Source organism: Gossypium hirsutum, chromosome D01 (assembly GCF_007990345.1).
Source record: "Gossypium hirsutum isolate 1008001.06 chromosome D01, Gossypium_hirsutum_v2.1, whole genome shotgun sequence".
Classification (NCBI taxonomy): Eukaryota; Viridiplantae; Streptophyta; class Magnoliopsida; order Malvales; family Malvaceae; genus Gossypium; species Gossypium hirsutum.
In genome coordinates this window covers 16073586-16095555 of record NC_053437.1, presented here as the reverse complement: position 1 = coordinate 16095555, position 21970 = coordinate 16073586, and the positions used below count along the sequence as shown (strand labels likewise).

At 32.4% G+C, this 21970-nt stretch overlaps 2 protein-coding genes and 1 pseudogene across 22 annotated transcripts in view; 2 read left to right on the top strand and 1 right to left on the bottom strand.

Annotated features, from left to right (window-relative positions):
- The window catches only part of LOC107921773 (vacuolar-sorting receptor 3), a 38079-nt gene extending 17539 nt beyond the window's left edge, over window positions 1–20540 (bottom strand). For 3 of the 12 annotated variants that reach the window (XR_001691088.2, XM_016851616.2, XM_016851617.2), the window contains exons 1-3: window positions 20452–20540; window positions 19421–19594; window positions 19284–19333 (exon numbers count right to left, since the gene is read on the bottom strand). Coding sequence is in view for 4 of the 12 variants with exons in the window: in XM_016851616.2 (XP_016707105.1) it covers window positions 19284–19333; window positions 19421–19580 (210 nt within the window). In the remaining 8 variants the exon portion in view is untranslated. Of the gene's footprint in view, window positions 1–11301; window positions 13223–13653; window positions 13736–13809; window positions 13887–14657; window positions 15121–15725; window positions 16755–16844; window positions 17983–18167; window positions 18244–18419; window positions 18487–18914; window positions 19021–19068; window positions 19191–19283; window positions 19334–19420; window positions 19595–20451 lie in introns of those variants that run through there. The other 9 variants (XR_005909380.1, XR_005909382.1, XR_005909385.1 and 6 more) reach the window with 9 other exon arrangements.
- Window positions 3836–6411, top strand: LOC107921775 (uncharacterized). Of its 10 annotated transcripts, none has more exons than XM_041087179.1 (6): window positions 3886–4180; window positions 4658–4740; window positions 4953–5055; window positions 5232–5309; window positions 5715–5879; window positions 6131–6411. In XM_041087179.1, exons 2-6 carry the CDS (start codon window positions 4691–4693, stop codon window positions 6155–6157), a joined length of 423 nt encoding a protein of 140 aa, XP_040943113.1. In that variant the 5' UTR covers window positions 3886–4180; window positions 4658–4690; the 3' UTR covers window positions 6158–6411. The 10 variants fall into 10 exon arrangements, with proteins under 10 accessions (XP_016707116.1, XP_016707117.1, XP_040943113.1 ...); XM_041087181.1 differs by having other exon boundaries at window positions 3890–4180; window positions 5763–5879; XM_016851627.2 differs by lacking the exon at window positions 4658–4740 and having other exon boundaries at window positions 3836–4180; window positions 5763–5879.
- LOC121213652 (vacuolar-sorting receptor 3-like) lies at window positions 8832–11860 on the top strand (annotated as a pseudogene).
- Window positions 20541–21970: the final 1430 nt, after the last annotated feature.

The window sequence follows — 21970 nt, the reverse complement described above, 5'->3', positions numbered from 1 at the left end:
AAAAGGAGAAGGCTTGTTTTCATGCAATGATACTTTTGAGTGTAGAATCTTGCGCATCTCTAATGATAATGTTGGAAAAATTGTAATTTATGAAAACTTTGAGGTATATTTTCAATCGGTAAAGGTTTAGAGTTGAATCATAAATTATGGTTTTATATTCTATTTCATGAGACCCTTACAACAATATATTATTTGCTCAAGATAGTTGAGTGATGAATGAGAATTAATTGATACTCAAAATAAGCTATTTGAAAATATTTGTCGAGGAAAAAAACTTTAGATCCCACATTGGTTAAATACCAAGTGTGAGATGTGTACATATACGAGAACACACTTAAATGATTGAATAACTAAGTTTGAAATTGTGCCTTGTGTGTAGGAGGGGTTGGGGACGCATGTAGTAAAGCGATTCCCTTTAAGTTATATAGACTTTATGTAGGAGATTGTCATGTCAAATTGCCCTACTAAAATTTGATTGAATGCAAAATTAAGAGGACATTTCTATAAGGAATCAAATTGAGATGAAATGGACTTGTCATGCCAAATCAGATGGAAAATGCTTTTAATTAATTGTCATTAAAATCATATTTAATGTTTTCGATTCATTTTAAAAATTAATGGAATTATTGTCAAAAGCACTAGAATACAATATTATTGAACTCAAATTTTTTTATCTTTTGATTTTCAAATGCATATTCAAATTTACTTTTTAAATGGAATTTCCAAAAAAAAAATTTCCTTTTAAATATTTTTATAGATAACTGATTGTGCCAAATCCTTTAATGTCTTTTTTTAGAATTCGTCTTATAATCTTAAAATAAATTCCCTTATTTATTTTAATATGGACTAAATTAGTAGTTTATCAACCGAAATAAATATGTCGCTATATTTTCAATTAAATTGCTCTATTTATTTTAAAATAAATTAAATATAAAGATCCCCTAAATATTTATTCCAGACAAATATATATATAGTGTATGATAGGTCAATGAAATAATTATCTGGATCTTCTTTTTGATATAATTAAATTTATAGATCTATAAATTATCAATATATAACTTCTAATGACTATAATGTTTACATATTTTTTTCAATCATATCTTTAATATGAAAAAAATAAGTATTGGGTGCAGTGGTAATACAGATTATACTTCCAATAAGAGAATGTGAATTTGAACTTTTGAAACAATATTATTAGAAAGGGCAGTCATGAATCCCAAATATGAACGCCTTTCTAAGGAAAGAGTCGTTAATCACTTACGCTTGGTTGCACGGATGCCCTAGTTGTTTCTATTATAATCATTGAAACATGTAACTAATTAAAAAGTGATATTGATTAAGTTTGTAAAGGTTTTTTATTTCCTTTTTTAAGTTCAAAACATCATATCATATTTAAATAGCATAATGATAAATTTAGTCCTCAATATTTATATATGTGGTCAATTTGACTCTCTTTTTTTTTACTAAATTTAGTAATTAACTTTTCAGAAAGAGTCGAGTCAATTTTTTCAATGCAAATGTTTACCTATGAGCTGGTCTAACTGTAGTTAAAGGTTTTCAAATAGAATAAAGCTTACTAAAAAAGGTGTTAAATCCAATCTCCTTCAAAGCAATTTGATTATAATCGTTTTGCTCATACTTTTAAGCAACAATGAGAGAATTTGCTCAGAGAATTTGATTGAAGAGATTCGATCAACGACTTCAATCAAAACATCACCATCTAAGAGTTTGATATCTTACTCATCTGTATTATTGCTCGCATTTACCACATTTCTCATTGCATTGAAGAGAGTCTCTTTAAATGATTATTTTTCAGTTCATCCTCTCTTAATCGAACCTTTTAGTATCTCACCCTACTCTGAATAAAGAAAGTGACAAGGACAATCCACTTTAGCGATATCCCTAGAAGAGAACATTGTTATCACACTACACCAAAACAAGCTTTAGCGGCGTTTTTAGCGGCGCTTGGATAAAAAACGCCGCTAAAGATCAATCATTAGCGGCGCTTAATGGAAAACGCCACTGAAAATAAGCATTAGCGCCGTTTTCCACAAAGCGCCGCAAAAAACCTAAGCCCAACGATGCCGTTTTCTGAGCTTTCGGTGATTTAGCGGCGTTTTTAAGAAAGCGCCGCTAATGCTCAGGTCTTTAGCGGCGTTTTTAGGGAAGCCCCGCTAAAGCTTAGGTCTTTAGCGGCGTTTTTGGGAAGCGCCGCCAAAAAACCTAAGCCCAACGACGCCGTTTTCTGAGCTTTCGGTGATTTAGCGGCGTTTTTAAGAAAGCGCCGCTAATGCTCAGGTCTTTAGCGGCGTTTTTGGGGAAGCGCCGCAAAAAAACCTAAGCCCAACGATACCGTTTTCTGAGCTTTCGGGGATTTAGCGGTGTTTTTAAGAAAGCACCGCTAATGCTCTGGTCTTTAGCGGTGTTTTTAAAGAAGCGCCGCAAAAAAACCTAAACCCAACGACGCCGTTTTTGAGCTTTCGGGGATTTAGCGGCGTTTTTAAGAAAGCGCCGCTAATGCTCAGGTCTTTAGCGGCGTTTTTGGGAAAGCGCCGCTAATGCTCAGAGATTTAAAATAATTTAAAATATTTGTTAAAAATGGAAAAATTAAAATACTATTATTTAAAATAATTTTAAAGTTTTTTGGATACATTGCTAATTTTTTTAGTTTATATATTAAATAGTTTCTTATATAATCGTAAAAGAGATAGTATTAATTTTAAAATATTGAATTAATTATCACTATAGTTTAGGGTATATGGTTTAGAGTTTAAGGTTTAGGTGTTACCATTTTAAGGTTTATGGATTATATGTTTAGGGGTTATGGTTTATGGTTTAAATGCTGGGGTTTAAGGTTTAAAGGTTATGTGTTAAGGGTTTATGGGTTTAGGGTTTTAGGGTTTAGGGTTTAAGGTTTAGATTAACTACTGTTTTCTAATCTATATATTAACTAATTTCTTATATAATTGTAAAAGATATAATATTAATTTGGTTCTTCAAAATCGTGTTAGGGTTTTAGGGATTATGGTTAATTTAAGGGTCGAGATTTAAGGTTTAGGGGTTAGTAGTTAGGGGTTAAGGGTTAAGAGTTAGTGATTTAGGGGTTAGAATTTAGGGATTCAAGGGTCGGGTTAGGGTTTAAATTAATTAGTTTTTTTAATTTTTATATTAAATATGTTTTTATATAATTGTAAAAGAGATAATAATAATTTTAATATATTAAAATTATGAGTATAGTTTATATTATTTAAGAGATATATAATAGATAGACTTTATGTATATTGAATGGCTAATTTAGGGTTTAAGGTTTATTTAATTTAGATAATTCTAACTTAATAATTAATTACAGTCATTTTATCATTTGTTTTCTTATTAAAATGTTATTTTGTTCAAAATAAAATAATTTTTTGCGGTGTTTTTATAAAAAAACGCCACAAAAAATAAATTTACTTTAAAAAATAGCGAGATTTTTAGCATAGCAAAATAGTGTCGTTTTATTCCAAATGAAATAATTTTAAAAACGCCGCAAAAGGTGAGCAATAGCGGCGTTTTTATAAAAAACGCCACAAAAAAATAATTTTAGTTTAAAAAATTAGCGCCATTTTATATAGCAAAACAATGTCGTTTTATTCCAAATAAAATAATTTTTTATGGCGTTTTTATAAAAAACGCCACAAAAAACAATTTTACTTTAAAAAATGGTGCCATTTTTAGCAAAGCAAAACGGCATCGTATTGATCAAAATGAAATAATATTTTGTGGCGTTTTTCAGAAAAACGCCGCAAAAAGTAAGCAATAGCGGCGTTTTTTTATAAAAACGCCGCAAAAATCATTCACTTTTTAAAAAAAATGGCGCGGTTTTATCCCTAAATTTTCCCCTGAAACCCCTAATTTTTCCCCCTAAAAGTATCCCTCCTTCCTTTCTCATTTTCCTCTGATCCAAACAAGAAACAACGAACTCGCCTTCAACCTTCTTCTTCAAACCAGCTCCCCTCTCGTTCAATCCCTCGTCGTAATCTCCTCCTCTCCTCTCCTTACCTTTTCTAAATCAGGGTTTATTAAAACCCCTCAATCAGATCTATAAATAATTGCCAAAACCTAAAACCTTTTACCAACCTTATATTTTTTTTATCTATTCTCCTCGTTAAGGGTTTCCGGCGTTCTCAGTTTCTTTTCAAATGTAATGTAATTTCCTTTTACCAATCTGGACTTTTCTAGACTCAAGCTACTTTCATGTGTAGAATTTTTAGGTTTGAATTTCTTCATCGACATTGGATTTCTGGTTTAGATTATCATATTTTTTTATTTATTTGAAGTTTTCTGAATTTGGACTTTTCTAAACTCAAGGTGCTTTAACATTTAGAATTTAATCTGGAAATGCGAGATTATAATATATATTTTTTTTCAATTTAATCTATTGAGTTTAGTTGAAAATTTGTGGAATTATGTATTACTTGCTTTATTTTTTTAATAGCTTGTACTGTTAGTGAATTAGATAGATTTACTCCCTGTTATACCTATATCTAAGTTGAAATTATATATGCCTTTGCATTCCAAATATGAAAAATTGGAAATTAGGCATAGCCTATTGAAATTGGTGTTTTGATATGAATGTGTTATGCTTCTATTTGTGCAAATCTGTATCGTACCATGGTAGGATATTCAACATTTGAGTTTGTGTTGAACAAATATGCAATGGAAGTGCTTTGTAGGATTATCAAAGGAATTCTCACCAATAAGGTTTGTTTTACATGATTTTTTTATGTGCAATTGTTTTTACTATCAAATTCAAGCTCATATTTTAGTTTAATAGCTTTTCATTTTTGAGATGGTTATAATGGGGGTTTTATTCTACCAATCAGTTGGTGGGTCTTTTTTTGTCCTTTTTCATTTTCTGCTTTTTTTTATCTGGTTTTGTAATGGTGAATGCAGTATGATTGATGGTTTTGCAGGGGAAGTTCTATTAATAGGTATTTACAATGGAAGAGTGGTAAGGTTTGGAGCAAGTCATTTTCAGCTGGGGATGATTCTTGTAATTCTTGTTCTGAATTGGAGGTAATTTGCAATAGCTAATTTTATTATGTTCCTTAAAATTTCCAAAATCCAAATTATTATGAGGGGAAATTGTTAGTTTTACTAAGAGAGCAAGGGTTTTTATTATGAATTTATGATATATTTATTTAGGTTTGTTGAAAAGAGTTTTAGATTCTGAAATCATGTTGTTATACCAGGATGGTAAGTCCCATGAAAGGAGTGGACAAGAGACAAATCAACAGATGTGTAATTATAAATACCAGCTTGAGCAAGAAGTAAGAGCATTCTAATTCTATTTCATTATTTGTTTTTGCGTATTTGTTCGAAAATCGGTTTCTCTAGAAAATTTTCCCTTTCTTATGTTTTTGTCCCCCCAAAACGATGGAGATTGCAAGAAGTAAGGGTTTTTGAACTCGTTTTTAGTCTTCGAATTTACATCACTCTCGCTCCTCGTCTTTATAAATCTTAAGCTTATCGAGGGTTGATTTGATGTATTCTATTAGGAAGCAAAGAAGCATTGGCATAACAATAGACTTTTAAGGGGAGACATATGAAAACATGAAACACATTGTTTACTCGTTAAGAATTAACGGTTTTGCTAATGAATGACATGTCGTTATCATGATATACATGTTTTGATTTTCTTTTTTTCCTTATCGGTAACAGCCAGCTTTGTGCAGGATTTATATCTCATTCTCATGAAACATGCTACCACTTGGGTGATACAGGTTAAAAAGTTACAGCAGCAGTTGCAGGAAGAGACCGATTTGCACTTAGCTCTAGCAAGTGCTGTTGAACATTTTGGTTCACCTTCTTCTAGTTCTCCAGGCAAGCTTCCAGATAAGGTCAGTCTCCTTCCGTGAGATTTCTGTTCCTTTTTTATGTTCTTTTCTCAATTTCTGAAACTTGGATTTCAGGCCCAGGAGCTTTTATATAGCATAGCTATTCTCGAGATTACCGTAGCAAAGTTAGAGCAAGAATTTGTTTATAAATTTTCCCCTCAAACATACCTTATTGAGGCACTTCAAATTTTTATAGATTTCTGAAGAAATGTTCCTTATTTTTGGGTTTTTACTTGCTTTTTATTTGTTTACAGCAAGCATTACACCAGGGACTGTGTTGATTTTGTTGGCTGGAAGGTTTATGGGGAAGAGAGTTGTTTTCTTGAAGCAACATACTTCTGGGCTCCTTTTGGTCACCGGTGGGCATTACATATTTTACTGCTATCCTTGTCTCGTCATTGATTTGCTTACTGCTTGGAAATATTGGATGTATGATATATGTTATTCAATTGCGAGCTGGATATATATATGAACATGTTTGTTAAAACCCTTGTTATTGATTTATTTTAATTTTGATTCTAAATTTTTATTTTTACTTTAATATTTACGACAACTTGAGTTCTAACTTTTGGATTTTAATTGTGTTATTAATTTATTATTTTAAATTCTAAAACTAAATTCATTAATTTTTATATTTAGTTTTAAAGTTAAAATTTTCATAGAAAATTTAATTTAAATAATATTTTTGTTTATTCTTAAAAGTATATTTAAAGTTCAAATTTAAAAAATAAAACATAATATAATATTTATCATAAAAATAAATATTATTTGATTAAAATATATTTTTTAAATGTTACGTTTTTAGTGGCATTTTTGTGAGAAGCGTCACTAAAGATTTGTTCTATAGCGACGTTTTTGGGAAAAGCGTCGCTAAAGGTCTAGACCTATAGCGGCGTTTATTTCTAAAAACGCTGCAAACGTTTGCGGTGTTTACAATAGCAGCATTTTTTGTGGCGCTTTCAAAAACGCCGCCGCTAAATGCATAAAAAACGCCGCTAAAAACCTGTTTTGGTGTAGTGTCATAAGATTGATACATAAAGATCTTTATACGTTAAGAAATTAAGATTTTTTTATTGCTGTTACAAATTTGTCATAAAGTAAATAATATATATCAATTAAAGTGCATAATTTTTTTGTTCAATTACATTGCGTAAGGTTGCTCGTTGCGATTAGTTTACATGTTTATGGTAATTTGCTGCATCATTCCCTCACTAATTCTTCTCATTTTCTGTGTTAGCATTATCTTTTGCATTGCTTCTAAAATATCGAATGGCTTTAGCCACCTCTTCCTTAAACTTTGGGTCTGATGTCACATCACCGAGGTCTACTAATCCCTCCTTTTCCATTTTCAACAAGCCATTGGAAACTTCAGTAGCAATTTCTTCTTCCGATTCTGGGGAAGCTGCAACCTCATCAGCTAAGGCAAAGGTTGTCCCATCCACACTCCCAGAATTATCTCCAACAGAGCTTTTAAACTTTTCAATGAGTTTATCCACCCTCGACACAAAGTTAGGGTCTGCTATTATTTTTTTCAAATGCTCCCCTTGCATTCCATCATCCTGCAATTTCGAACTAATGCCGGTCATAACTAAAGCCCCAAATACCCCTACCGCTTCTGGGGATGCTGCCTCATCAATAGCCTTCTCATTTTGTCCTACTATGAATTGGCTTGAGAGCACCAAAGTCAATGAGAATGCAACGAAAGAAACCTTTGCCATCTTTTTTATTTTTAAAAAGGTTAAAGCAAAAAAGTAAGATATATTTGGATAGAAATGAAATGAAATTTAAAGAGTTTAAAAATGAAATATTTGTGCCGAATTTAGGGCCCGCTGATTGGCCGACGCTTAATAATCATACACGACTAAAATACATATAATTTTTCTTCACATTTTTAAAAGCCGTGTTTTTCACTAGTATTCTTGGTTTTCTTTGTTTTACTCGATATTGTATACTTATTTTAAGAATGTGCAGTATAAAAAAATTTGAATATTGATTAAGGTGAATGCTTTTTTTTAACAATTTTTCCTTTAATCTTTTAAATAATAAATATTCTGTATATCTCAAGAGTGATAGTTATAGACTTTCAAAGTGATATTAATATCGCGATACTTGTATTATTAGAATATACAAGACAACATAGAAATTTAATTTAAAGAAAAAAGACATTTGATTGATTATTAACACATATTCTGAAATTAAAAAAAAACAGCACCAATATTAAAAAAATAACTTTCTTGTTTTGGATTCAATCCCGAAAGGGATAAATATCAAATTTATACTTAAACTTTATTTCAATACATGAATTTTAATTTGGTGCAACTATAAATATGAAACTTGAATTGTGGGTCTAATTTGTCTAATTTTTTATTAGAGGGACAAATGGAATTTGACTCATAATATAGAGGTCTCCATAATACTTTTATCGATTTGTACTCTTCATTTCATTCTCGAAAAGTTAAAAGAGGAATTAATAGATCATTTCGTAAATTTAAAAATATTAATCTTCCAAAATAAAATATGTTATCTACTTTATTAAAATGAAAATTAAATATATTTATTGGTTGAGCAAATGTTAAAATTTAAAAAGTAAATTATTAGATGACATATTTTACAAAAACTATGGGATGTGGGATTGGCGAGGTCAAAGGCTTGTCCAAAAGATAGCTTCTCACACCTCAATATTGACAAGCTTGTGAATTGAATTTGAGCGTACAGTACTCATTTCCTAAATCCATGGGATGGGTTGTAGTTAAAGGTTTCCAAGTAGAATAAAGCTTACTCAAAAGGTTGTTAAATCCAATTCTCCCTCAAACCAATTTGATACTTTTATGCAACAATGAGTGAATTTGTTCACTCAAGTTGATTCTTCTTCATTCGCAAACCCTTTAAACATTCATTTTTAACTAAAAAAATTTATCACATGAAAAATTAAACCTTTGAACAGAGGATGAAAACATGAGAATCAAATCGAAGATAAGGTAACTAAATGTTGGGGATTTTGACATGCTTGTTTTATGTTTTTGTTAGAATGAGAACGAATTTTCTTCTTGGGCCGTGGGCTTTTATAGTCTTATAGGTGTTTGACCTTTTTTTAGCCTACTAAAGAGTGGCATGTTTGATAAAATAACAGTTAGAGTCTGGCTAGGACTCTTCAGCTTTTTTATCAGCCATTAATAAGTGATAAAAGTATTATATTTTAATCACATTCTTAATGCGTTTTTGGATGATTATTTATGCAAATTAGCAAATTTTATGCTCCTAATACTTTAAATTTATATTTCTATACTTAGGAAAGCATTTGAGAGTAAAAGAAACAAAAAAAAAGCTAAAATCGAACAAATAGAGCATATATCAAAAGCCACACAAGTTGAGCTTTCCCAACGGGTTGGACACACGGCCCTGTGAGCCACACGGGCTGGCACACAACCATGTGCAAAACCATGTTGATTTTGCGATTCGCATCCCAAACACGCGGAAAAATGTAATTTTTCGGAGAATGCATTTAGCGCCTTTTTTCTTATTATTTTTCCAGATTGCTCTTTGCTTTAAAGGTTTGGAATGTACGGCAAGCAGATGCTTCTGCAGTGCTTGTTGCGGATGATATTGAAGAAGCATTAATAACCATGGACAATCCTGAAGAGGACAGTTCATCTGCCAAATACATTGAAAATATAACATTTCCATCTGCCCTCATCGAGAAAACTTTTGGTGAAACTCTAACCCTGATGATCGTGACAAGTACGAGTTATGGACCAACAGCAATGATGAATGTGGAGTTAAATGTGATATGCTGATGGCATTTGTGAAGGATTTCAAGGGTGCTGCTCAGATTCTCGAAAAAGCTGGCTATACGCAGTTCACACCCCATTATATAACTTGGTACTGCCCTCAAGCTTTCACCCTAAGCCGACAGTGCAAATCTCAATGCATCAACCGCGGAAGATACCGTGCACCGGATCCTGAACAAGGTTTTAGCTCAGGTTATGAAGGGAAAGATGTAGTTATTGAGACCTTAAGGCAGCTTTGCGTTTTCAAAGTGGCAAATGAGACCAATAGGCCTTGGGTGTGGTGGGACAATGTGGCTGATTTTCAAATAAGACGGCCCATGAAGGAGAAAAAATATAACAAGGAATGTGCAGATGGTATTATCAAATCTCTTGGTAAATATTATTTGGAAGAATCCTTGGTTTATCTTAAAATTTCTGTTAATATTAATAGCACAGTCAAAAATCAATATCTTGCTGGAAACTAGTAATAAATTGATGATATTCCTTTGTCATCAATTCAGGGCTTGATGCTAAAAAGATTGAAAAGTGTATTGGAGATCCAGATGCTGATACGGAGAATCCTGTTCTGAAAGAAGAACAAGATGCTCAAGTAGTCCTCTCAGGCTTAGATATTTTATGTTTCACTACTCTTTTTCCAATTCGTTGTCTTCTTTGACCTTTTTGAGGCTATTTAATAGAAACATTTTCATAGGCGGGGAAAGGATCTAGAGGAGATGTTACCATATTGCCTACACTTGTTGTCAACAATCGCCAATATCGAGGTTCGTATTTATACCTGTATTTCCCAGATAAAATTTTGGGTGCTTTCCGTGTTTAACATATCTGCATGCAGGAAAGCTGACCAAGGGTGCCGTTTTGAAGGCCATATGTAACGGCTTCAAGGAGACTACGGAACCAGCTGTTTGTTTGAGTGGTGGTGAGTTTGTCTTGTTTTATTTTTCTTGCAAGAGAAGTATTTTAGTCTGGTTCCACTTAGGTGTGCTGACTCTTTACCTCTCTTGAGTACCCATGTCTGACACGTTTTCATATACGAGTATGGGGATATGACCCTCCAAAAACACTCTGAATACAGGAAAAACTAAGAACAACTTGCACATATCCATGTTAGACATATGGCCTTATCCAATTCTCACACTAAGTAAAATAGGCGAGCTAGGATTTTAGAAATCCAGTGTAGTGTTTCAACTTACTGTCCAGTTGTTATTTGAAACACCAGTGATGGCGGTTACTTTTTTCACAGATGTGGAGACGAATGAATGCTTGGAAAATAATGGTGGTTGTTGGCAAGATAAAGCAGCAAATCTCACAGCCTGCAGGGTATGAATCAAAACATATTTGATAGGGGTTCTCCACTCCATGAGCTTATTTGAATACATTGATTTGCTTCTTAGGATACATTTCGAGGAAGAGTTTGTGAATGTCTCTTGGTTGATGGCGTGCAATTCAAAGGAGATGGATACAGTCACTATGAAGGTGAGAATCAAGATTTTATTTGCACGGATTAAGTGTTCATTTGTGACTCATGTCTTATGAGAAAGAAGATTGACAATCAGAATATTTGGGATGGTTGGAAAGAATTTATATTGTTAGGAAGAATTCTAAAAAAAGGACAAGACATTAAAACATTTTCCATGTAGTTTGGCATGACAAATCCATTTCATGTTACTTTTGATTACTTATAGAAATGTTCTCTTAATTTTGCATTCAATCAAATTTTAGCATTATAGTTTGGCATCTTAATTTTACATTCAATAGGGCAGTTTGGCATGACAATCAAAGTCTATATAAAACCTACATCAAGCAATGCAAAGCAATCGTCAACAAATCAAATCAAATATATACATAATGGGAGAGAAATCATTGGTGTTGATGTTCTGTTTGCTATTGTTGATCCTTGTTAGTCTCTCACGTCAAGCTGTTACAGCACTCACCCCGGTTGGATTTGGGTATGCATTTTGCGTAACTACTTGCATCGCCAACAGAAATTCCCTTGGGGATTGTATTCAACGTTGCCTGCTGTCAGAAGAACTAGTGGAGACTCTGGAGGAAACCCACCTCACGAGCAGTTCTGTATTCTGCACTGTTGGGTGTGCTGCCATGACATGTTAGAGGCTAAGCAGCCAAGGGAAGATGTCTGCTAATTTTTCTTTTTTCCTTTTATATTAATATTTGATGGTAAGTAAATATATAAATTAACTTAACGATTTGTTTTGTTTTTGTTAGCTGCAAGGAAAATTGCATGCTGCGTCAATACTTGCACAGAGAGATGCGCCGTGAAGAACTAATGATAATCGCCTATGAACGAAATTATAATAAAAGGCCTTCAATTATATTTAGCCTGAATGAAAAAATCAGAATTTGGTTGTTGTATTTTCAGTTTTATATTTGCTAAAGTAGTATGAAAAAAAAAAGAAAAAAAAACAGTAATAATACAATTATTGCGGTGACCCAATAATCATGTGATGTTCCTTGTTTGTTGTTTTTGTTGGATCCTTCATGTTATATTATTTAATTGTTTTCCTTATTTTTGGAGGATTTTATGTGCTAAATGCACCCAAGAATTTCTTGATTACTTGTTGTTATGAGTGCACAGCGCCAAGCCTTCAAGTATTATACAAACAAATATATCTCAATTACATCTATTTATATGTAAAAATAAGTTCTAAATCTATTAATTGGTTCAATAGCTTCAGTTTATTTTAATTTTAAACGTAATTATAAAATGTTAAAATATTTAAGATAAAAAATTAAAAGATGAGTTTAAAATATCAAAATTTTGTACCTTCCGATCTTCTACCTGTACCAAGTCGTTTAGGTTTCGTTCTGGTCAAGATTTCAGTATGCTTCGCATGTTCCAATATGCCCATTCGCTGTGCACTCATAACAAGTGATCAAGAAATTCTTGGGTGCATTTAGCACATAAAATCCTCCAAAAATAAGGAAAACAACTAAATAATATAACATGAAAGATCCAACAAAAACAACAAACAAGGAACATCACATGATTCTTGGGTCACCGCAATAATTGTATTATTACTGTTTTTTTTCTTTTTTTTTTCATTCTACTTTAGCAAATATAAAACTGAAAATACAACAGCAACCAAATTATGTTTTTTTCATTCAGGCTAAATGTAATTAAAGGCCTTTTATTATAATTTCGTGCATAGGCGATTATCATCAATTATTCATGGCGCATCTCCCTATACAAGTATTGACGCAGCCTACAACTTCCCTTGCAGCTAACAAAAACAAAATAAATCGTGAAGTTAATATACTTACGTACTTACCATCAAATATTAATATAAAAGGAAAAAAAAATTAGCAGGCATTCTCCCATGGCTGCTTAGCCTCGATCATATCATGGCAGCAAACCCAACATTGCAGAATACGGAACTGCTCGTGAGGTGGATTTTCTCCTGAGTCTCCACTAGTGCTTCTGACGGCAGGCAACGTTGAATACAATCCCCAAGGAAAGTTCCGTTGGCGACGCAAGTAGTTCCACAAAACGCATACCCAAATCCACCCGGGCCGAGTGCTGTAACAGGTTGACGTTAGGGCCTAACAAGAATCAACAACAGCAAACAGAACATCAACACCCATGATTTCTCCCCCATTATGTATATATTTGATTTGATTTGATTTGATTTGTTAACGATTGTTTTGCATTGCTTGATATAGGTTTTATATAGACTTTGATTGTCATGTCAAACTGCCCTATTGAATGTAAAATTAAGATGCCAAACTATAATGCCAAAATTTGATTGAATGCAAAATTAAGAGCTATAAGTAATCAAAAGTAACATGAAATGGATTTGTCATGCCAAACTACATGGAAAATACTTTAATGTCTTGTCCTTTTTTTAGAATTCTTCCTAACAATCTAAATTCTTCCTAGCCATTCCAAATATTCTAATTGTCAATCTTCTTTCTCATAAGACATGAATCACAAATGAACACTTAATCTGTGCAAATAAAATCTTGATTCTCACCTTCACAGTGACTGTATCCATCTCCTTTGAATTGCACGCCATCAACCAAGAGACATTCACAAACTCTTCCTCGAAATGTATCCTAAGAAGCAAATCAATATATTCAAATAAGCTCATGGAGTAGAGAACCCCTATCAAATATGTTTTGATTCATACCCTGCAGGCTGTGAGATTTGCTGTTTTATCTTGCCAACAACCACCATTATTTTCCAAGCATTCATTCGTCTCCACATCTGTGAAAAAAATAACCGCCATCACTGGTGTTTCAAATAACAACTGGACAGTAAGTTGAAACACTACACTAGATTTCTAAAAGCCTAGCTCTCGCCTATGTTACTTAGAAGGATCTTTGAAAAATCATATCACCGTACACATGTTCGGATATTGAGTCTAAAACTGGTACTTAAAGCAAAACCAAGAATCAGAGAAACTTAGCTCTACTTTTGTAGACACCTCTAAGGCTATATCCCTATGAAAGGAGGGAAATGAAGCTAAAAGAATGGACCTAATTTCAGAAAACAACTAGTAAGATAAAAAGAGAAAAAGACATCCGTCCAAACAACTTAAAGCAAAGCTGAAAACAAGTAAATTAATACATAATGAACGAATAAATATATAAATAATGATAATGAAATCAATGGAAACTGATAAACCTAAATTTATTTAAATGAATTAGTTAAAAAATAGTAACATAAATCCAAGTAGATGGAAAAACCAAATCAATTAACCCTCAAATCCCAAACTAACAAATAAATTATTGCCCCATAAATAAACCAAATCCAACAAATTGAACTTTAAACCTAATATTAAAAATTCCCCAATTTGGAATTACTCAAATTAGCTAAAACAACACAAAAATTCCTCATCGGTCAACCCTACAACAAACAAATTATAGCTCAAATAAACAAAACCACAAATTAATTTTTCTTATAAGGCGAAAATTTTGAAAAAAAAAGAAAACAGAAAAAAGAGTACCTCCACGATCGACCAGTATCATTTGCCACTTTGAAAACAAAAAGCTGCCTTAAGGTCTCAATAACTACATCTTTCCCTTCATAACCTGAGCTAAAACCTTGTTCAGGATCCGGTGCACAGTATCTTCCGCGGTTGATGCATTGAGATTTGCACTGTCGGCTTAGGGTGAAAGCTTGAGGGCAGTACCAAGTTATATAATGGGGTGTGAACTGCGTATAGCCAGCTTTTTCGAGAATCTGAGAAGCACCCTTGAAATCCTTCACAAATGCCATCAGCATATCACATTTAACTCCACGTTCATCATTGCAGTTGGTCCATAACTCGTACTCGTCACGATCATCAGGGTTAGAGTTTCACCAAAAGTTTTCTCGATAAGGGCAGATGGAATTGTTATATTTTCAATGTATTTGGCAGATGAACTGTCCTCTTCAGGATTGTCCATGGTTATTAATGCTTCTTCAATATCATCCGCAACAAGCACTGCAGAAGCACCTGCTTGCCATACATTCCAAACCTTTAAAGCAAAGAAGCAATCTTGAAAAATAATAAGAAAAAAGGCGCTAAATGCAGTCTCCGCAAATATATATATATCAAAAACTAAAGAAAAATTACATCGAAGACCATAACTCAATCAAGGACAATAAGCAAATTTTACAACCTTAGCAGCAACTGGAGTCCGTATATAGGCAACGCTACAGATTTTTCTCATCTCTTTAACGGTGTAATCACATTATAGTAATGTAACTGAATTATCTAATCCGGAAGTAACTATACGCCATTACTACCTAGGCTTAGATCAACCAGCATTTTGAACCTCATTTTTATCACCATACATCTGTTCGAGAACCAACCAAACTCAAATCATACACTCAAATCTATGTTCACTCGGACTCGGGTATGAGTTTCAAATGCAGGCACATGTTTGACACGGATAAGTTTGTTTTTGTTTTTCATGTATCTGGAGGATCTTTGAAAAGTCATGTGTCCCCATATGCATGTTCGGATATTGAGTCTAAAACGGGTACTTCAAACGGATATCCAGAGGATCATTAACAGCGTAATTGCATTGTAGTAATGTAACTGAATTATCTAATCCATTACTACGAAATGCTTAGATCACCATTATTTTGAAACTCATTTTTATTATCATCCATCTGTTTAAGAACCAACCAAACTCAAATCATACACTCTTAATCTATGTTCACTTGGACTTGGGCATGAGTTTCAAATAAAGGTATGTGTTTGACACTGATATATTCAATTTTTTTCATGTACCTAGAGGATCTTTGAAAAGACATATTACCGCACATATGTTCCGATATTGAGTCCAAAATGGGTACTTCAGGCAAAACTGAGAGTCAGAGAAACTTAGCTCTAAACCACTTTATCCAATCTGGAGAAAACTATAAGCCATTACTACGAAATTCTTGGATAACCAGCATTATGAAATTCATTTTTATTATCATACATCTGCCTTGAGAACCAACCATACTCAAAACATATATGTTCACTTGGACTCGGGTATGAGCTTCAATTTCAAATACAGGAATGTGTTTGACACGTATATATTCAAATTTTTTTCATGTACCTAGAAGGATTTTGAAAAATCATATCACCGTACACATGTTCGGATATTGAGTCTAAAACTGGTACTTAAAGCAAAACCAAGAATCAGAGAAACTTAGCTCTACTTTTGTAGACAACTCTAAGGCTATATCCCTATGAAAGGAGGGAAATGAACCTAAAAGAATGGACCTAATTTCAGAAAACAACTAGTAAGATAAAAAGAGAAAAAGACATCCGTCCAAACAACTTAAAGCAAAGCTGAAAACAAGTATATTAATACATAAATGAATGAATAAATATATAAATAATGATAATGAAATCAATGGAAACTGATAAAGCTAAATTTATTTAAATGAATTAGTTAAAAAATAATAACATAAATCCAAGTAGATGGAAAAACCAAATCAATTAACCCTCAAATCCCAAACTAACAAATAAATTATTGCCCCATAAATAAACCAAATCCAACAAATTGAACTTTAAACCTAATATTAAAAATTCCCCAGTTTGGAATTACTCAAATTAGCTAAAACAACACAAAAATTCCTCATCGTTCAACCCTACAACAAACAAATTATAGCTCAAATAAACAAAACCACAGATTAATTTTTCTTATAAGGCGAAAATTTTGAGGAAAAAAAATAGAGTACCTCCACGATCGACCAAAACAAAGGTAGGAAGAGAACCAGGCTTGGATTTAAACGAAATCCAAAAGTCATCAAAGCTTTTACAAGCTTTTTGGTTTTCTTCAGGGTAAACCACAACACCAGCCATGCTTCCACCATATTGAGGTATCCCAAAGTTCCCAATCGCACTATCATGGGTTCCTTTAATCTTCTCCGGCGATGTTACCGTCAAGCTGTTCTTTTCCACCACGAATCTCGCGTAACAATTGCTTATCAAAGATAATAACATAAACACTTGAAGAAGATGATGATGGAATGTTCGTAGCTCCATATATTTACTTTGGGTTTTTTGGATTTGGATTTGGATTTGGATTGGATCAGTTTTAAGGACGATACTAATGAAGAAGAGGAAGATCGTGTATGAAAAACATGTAAAATTAAATTGTTTTTTTAAAAATAAAAATAGTGAAAATCGCCATTAAATATTAAATCAAAAGTCGAAATCTTTGATCTTTTAAACAATTCTTTTATTTGTTTTAAATGATTTTAGAACACAATTAGTGAAATTTTGACACGCTACTAATAAGAAATCTTAGTCATTCATAGATGTAGCTCGTTAAAAGAGTAAATTGCACTAGAGGCTCCTAAACTATAACTTATTTTAAATTAATTGTTAAACTTTAAAATATTCTAATTATATCCTTAAACTTTTAAGATTATGTTAATTAAGTCCCTATGATACTAAAACCATTAAGTTCGTTGTTAAGCAACATATTAGATCCTATTTGACATAATTTATAATTTAAAAAGTAAAGTGTCATTTTGTTCAATAGCGAATTTAACAAGTTTAGTAATGAAAGGACTTAATTGACATAACCTTGAAAATTAGGAGATATAATCAAAATTTTTTAAAATTTGAAACCCATGGAAAATGAGAATCATAGTTTGGGGATCTCTGATGCAATTTACTCTCGTTGTAATTAAGTGCTTATGGGTTGAGTCTAGAGGGGTTTATATTCGAGATGCCCGTCCAAGTTGGTTTGGTTTAAAAGACATCGAGCTTCTGTTCTCTCGATCCAAGACAATAGATGTTTTAAATTAGCTCGAGTTTTTGGGATAATTTATGCTACTTTTAATTTAATTTACACCAGAGGAATTCCTCAGGCGGTCATACATTTTTCTCTTTAAAAGAACAAAGCAATTTTACCATCGCAAATTTTCTTTTCCCTCTCATTGTCAATCTTCTTTCTCATGGAAGAGGTTGGTTGTTTTTGGCAAGTATCATCATATTTAGTGGCATGGTGAATTGATGTTATAATATTTGATGAAAATGAGAGAAACACTTACAATGAGAAAAGGCAGCAACAGCTGAGAGTAATGCAGTGTCAAAAGTAGCACCATCAGCATCCAAACAGTATATGTCCTGAAAAAACAGAATACTATGTTACTTCCATATTCAAGGAGAACAAAAGCACTATGGTATTACTTGAATTTCCATATCAACTTGCATGAATGCTAGATGGCTTATGTTCGAACTCTTACACAACTTGAAAGTCCTAAGACGGATAATTATGATATTCTAAAACCACAATCACGTACCAAATATGCCATCCAAGCAGCTTTTCCACTAACCAAGGACAGTTCCTTCAAATTGATCATGCCAGAGCTGTAATTACACATGACAAGTTGTTTGAGAACCTAACAGAAAGAAAAGGATTCAAAGTGGAACAGTTTTGAAATAGAACATTTATAAGTGTAAAGAGATTCAAAAGAATCGAAACCACCAACAAATTTAGATAAAATAACTGGCCAGAGTGCTTCAGCAAGCAGTAAGAAGCAAAAGGGAGTACTCAAAGTGTCAATATCAAGGCTAAAATACCCAGTTAACCACATCAATAATCATAAGTAAATAAAGAGGCGAAGAGGAAGATAATGATTGAATCGACACAAAGATGAGAGAACAAATTGCAGACTTTACATTCTAAAGAATTACAGCACAGATAAACATCACACGTCACAACTACAAGTAAATTAACAGGCTTAATAGAGTGCATCTCAGCATCAATAAACAATCAAGGAACTAAATTGGCATGCCTTAAAATAGTGTCTGACAATTGCTTTGCAACGACTGGTGCTCCCTCAGCCGGTCTGCCAGGCCTAACAACTGGAGAACAAATTGGAGGCATGTGGAAATAAATCGCTAAAAATGAAAAAGAAATTATGATAAAGTACGAGAGATAAGAGATACGTTTTAAGAAGAGAAAGAGAAACAGGAAAGCGTGCAGTTAACGGTAGCAAACCTATACAACCCTCATCCTGTGTTTCCAATGAAGGGGTCATGACCTCCATTTTTATAGCACCCAACATAGTCTATTCCATGCAAGGAATTAATTATTAAACTCCAAGCTTAATTGCTTGCCAAATCAAAGCAGTATATGTATTAAGAGAAAGTGACAAACTTACAGTTGAACCAATTTTTGCAAGTGCTGAACCATTAGCAGATGCAACAGCCCCTGGATATTAAAGGAATCAGATCCAAGTATGAAGAAATATTATGTCACATAAAAGTTTCATAGTTATATCCTTTTTCTTTTACTAACCAAGGCCAATGGTGGTTTCTCTTGCTCTTCCAAGCGGACGAGCATCAGGACGTATAGACTTTAAAAGATGTTTCTCATAGAAACGAAGGGGAAAGAGGCGTCTGAAAGCATCTACCTCAACTTCAGTTGACAAGTCATCGCTCGCATTTGGTAATCCCATCGTCAATCTATTTTCTTTTGATCGAAAAAGGGGGAAAAACACATTTATACCCCTCCATTATCAGCAATTATATTTCATTCATTTTAAAATGTTGCTTTCAAGGTAATAGTACCATGGAAGCCCTTGTAGTAGAAGATAGATTGCTTTTTGCCTCTTCTACTAAAAAAATGAGCAAATTAATCCTTGTACTTTAAATCAAAGAGCAAATTGGTCCTTGTGTTAAAATTTTTATTCATTTCTGCTATTAAAAAATTGTTCCTATACATCAAAATAAGGTACATGTAACGCATCAAATGTAATTGTCTGGTTATTCTGTCAACCACTTTAGATGAAAAATTTTGACTAAAAGGCCTAGTTTGCTCTTTGATTTAATGTACAGGGGCAAAAGGGTTTCCATGCTGCTTTTTCCATTAAATATGTGTTTTAGTTGTACAGACAGCATCATTATTTTATAAATTTTAGCAGAACTTTCTACATTAACAATTCTAATTCATCAATAAATCAACATAATCGGAAAATTTTCAATGCTCAGAATCAATATTTGAATCATAAACTCATGCAACGATAATGAAAACAATAAACAAATTAGAAACGAGAAATAACCCACCATACAAAGAAAGGGAAAAATGATTAAAAGACACAATAAAAAGCCAAAGAAAAATGGGACTTTAAATTGGTCAAGAGGAGCTAATAAACAATCTCAATCATGGGACAAAAATGGTCATTTTCTTTGTGTTTATTGTCAAACTAATTCTCAAAAAAAAAACAATGAATAAAACACTCTAAAACTTGAAATGAAACGAGAAAAAAATATAAAAAGTAATATAAAATTACTATATATGAGAATAAAAGAAAGTCGTTTCCGGTGTACCTTAGCAAATTGATGGTAGGCAACGACGGCGAAACATTTAACAGAGAAGAGCGGAAGTGACGAAAAGAAATAGCGAGGGCTCAGCATTCATTAAGAAGCTTTTTTCTCCTTTTTATTTTTTTAAACAGTGCAATGGGGGTAATCTGGTAATTAAAATGAAAATAGCGAGGGCTCAGCATTCATTAAGAACCTTTTTTTTTCTACTTTTCATTTTTTTTAAATAGTGCAATGGGGGTAATCCAGTAATTAAAGTCATCTGAAACAAACTAAATGGGTTAATGCCTTTGTTAGCCACCAAAATTTCACCTAATGTGTAATTTAGTACCTGTAGAAAAATCGAATTTAGTAATCGGTACCATACTGTTGCAGTATTTTACTTAGGTTTCGTTTTGGTCAAGATTTCAATATGCTTCGCATGGTCCAATGTGTTTTGGCCCATTCTAGCCAATACCAGCCTGTATCAGTTGCTACAAAATTTTAATATTAAAATTTATCTTTTAACTTTTTTCTTAAACATTTTAATTTTTATAATTGCGTTTAAAATTAAAATAAAGTGAAGCTATTGGACCAATTAATAAATTTAGAACTTATTTTTACATATAAATATATTTAAATAGATGTAATTGAGATTTATTTGTTTGTATATATAACATATAACTTATTGAGAAATTTAAATTAAATTACATAGATATGAAAAGTATTTTAAAATATTAATAAATTCAAAAAAATACATTAAAATATACTAATATTGATACATACTAATATTATAACAAAAAGGGCATGCTCACTAATACAATACTGACAACCTTAGATCGTGTCCAAAACCTTAATACAACTTAACCGATGATTTAACAATAATGAATAAATGAAACATGTCATTGTATTTGATTTTGAATTTTGTATATAACTTTTTATTCATTGATTATATTTTTACCACTTAATTAAATTTTAAGTTATTTCAAAATTTTGTTGTTCCTTTGAAAATTGAAATAAGAAAAATAAAATAAAATATTTTAATCATTTGGTAAAAATGTAAGTAGCCAGTAAAAATTATAGGTAAATTTCAAAACCAATAATAAGAAATTACATTGTATCTATTTATTTGTTGGTGTGAAGTGAGTGTATGAATTAAATAGTGTTAAAAATTTTGGATCGTATGGATACACGACAACATGGTGTATCAAATTGGACATTTAATTTGTACTACATTACACATTAGGTAAAAGTCTACGGGCCAACTGAAAATAAAATATACATTTTTTTATGGACAGAAGGAATTTAGGGCTCGAGTTAGACTAGACTTGATCATGGGTCGGGCTATTCGTCCCGACCCGAATGTCTGCTCGAAAAGTGAGATGGTTTAGGTAAAAATATAGGCTCGAAAAATGGGTTTGGGCAAAAAAAGATATGCCCGTTTTCTAAACAGGCCGGGCCTTAGGTAAGCTTTTTTGGCCCGAGGTCGACTCGAATCTGAAAAAAAAACCTGCTGCTTTTTTATGCTGTTTTGTCACTTTTTTGG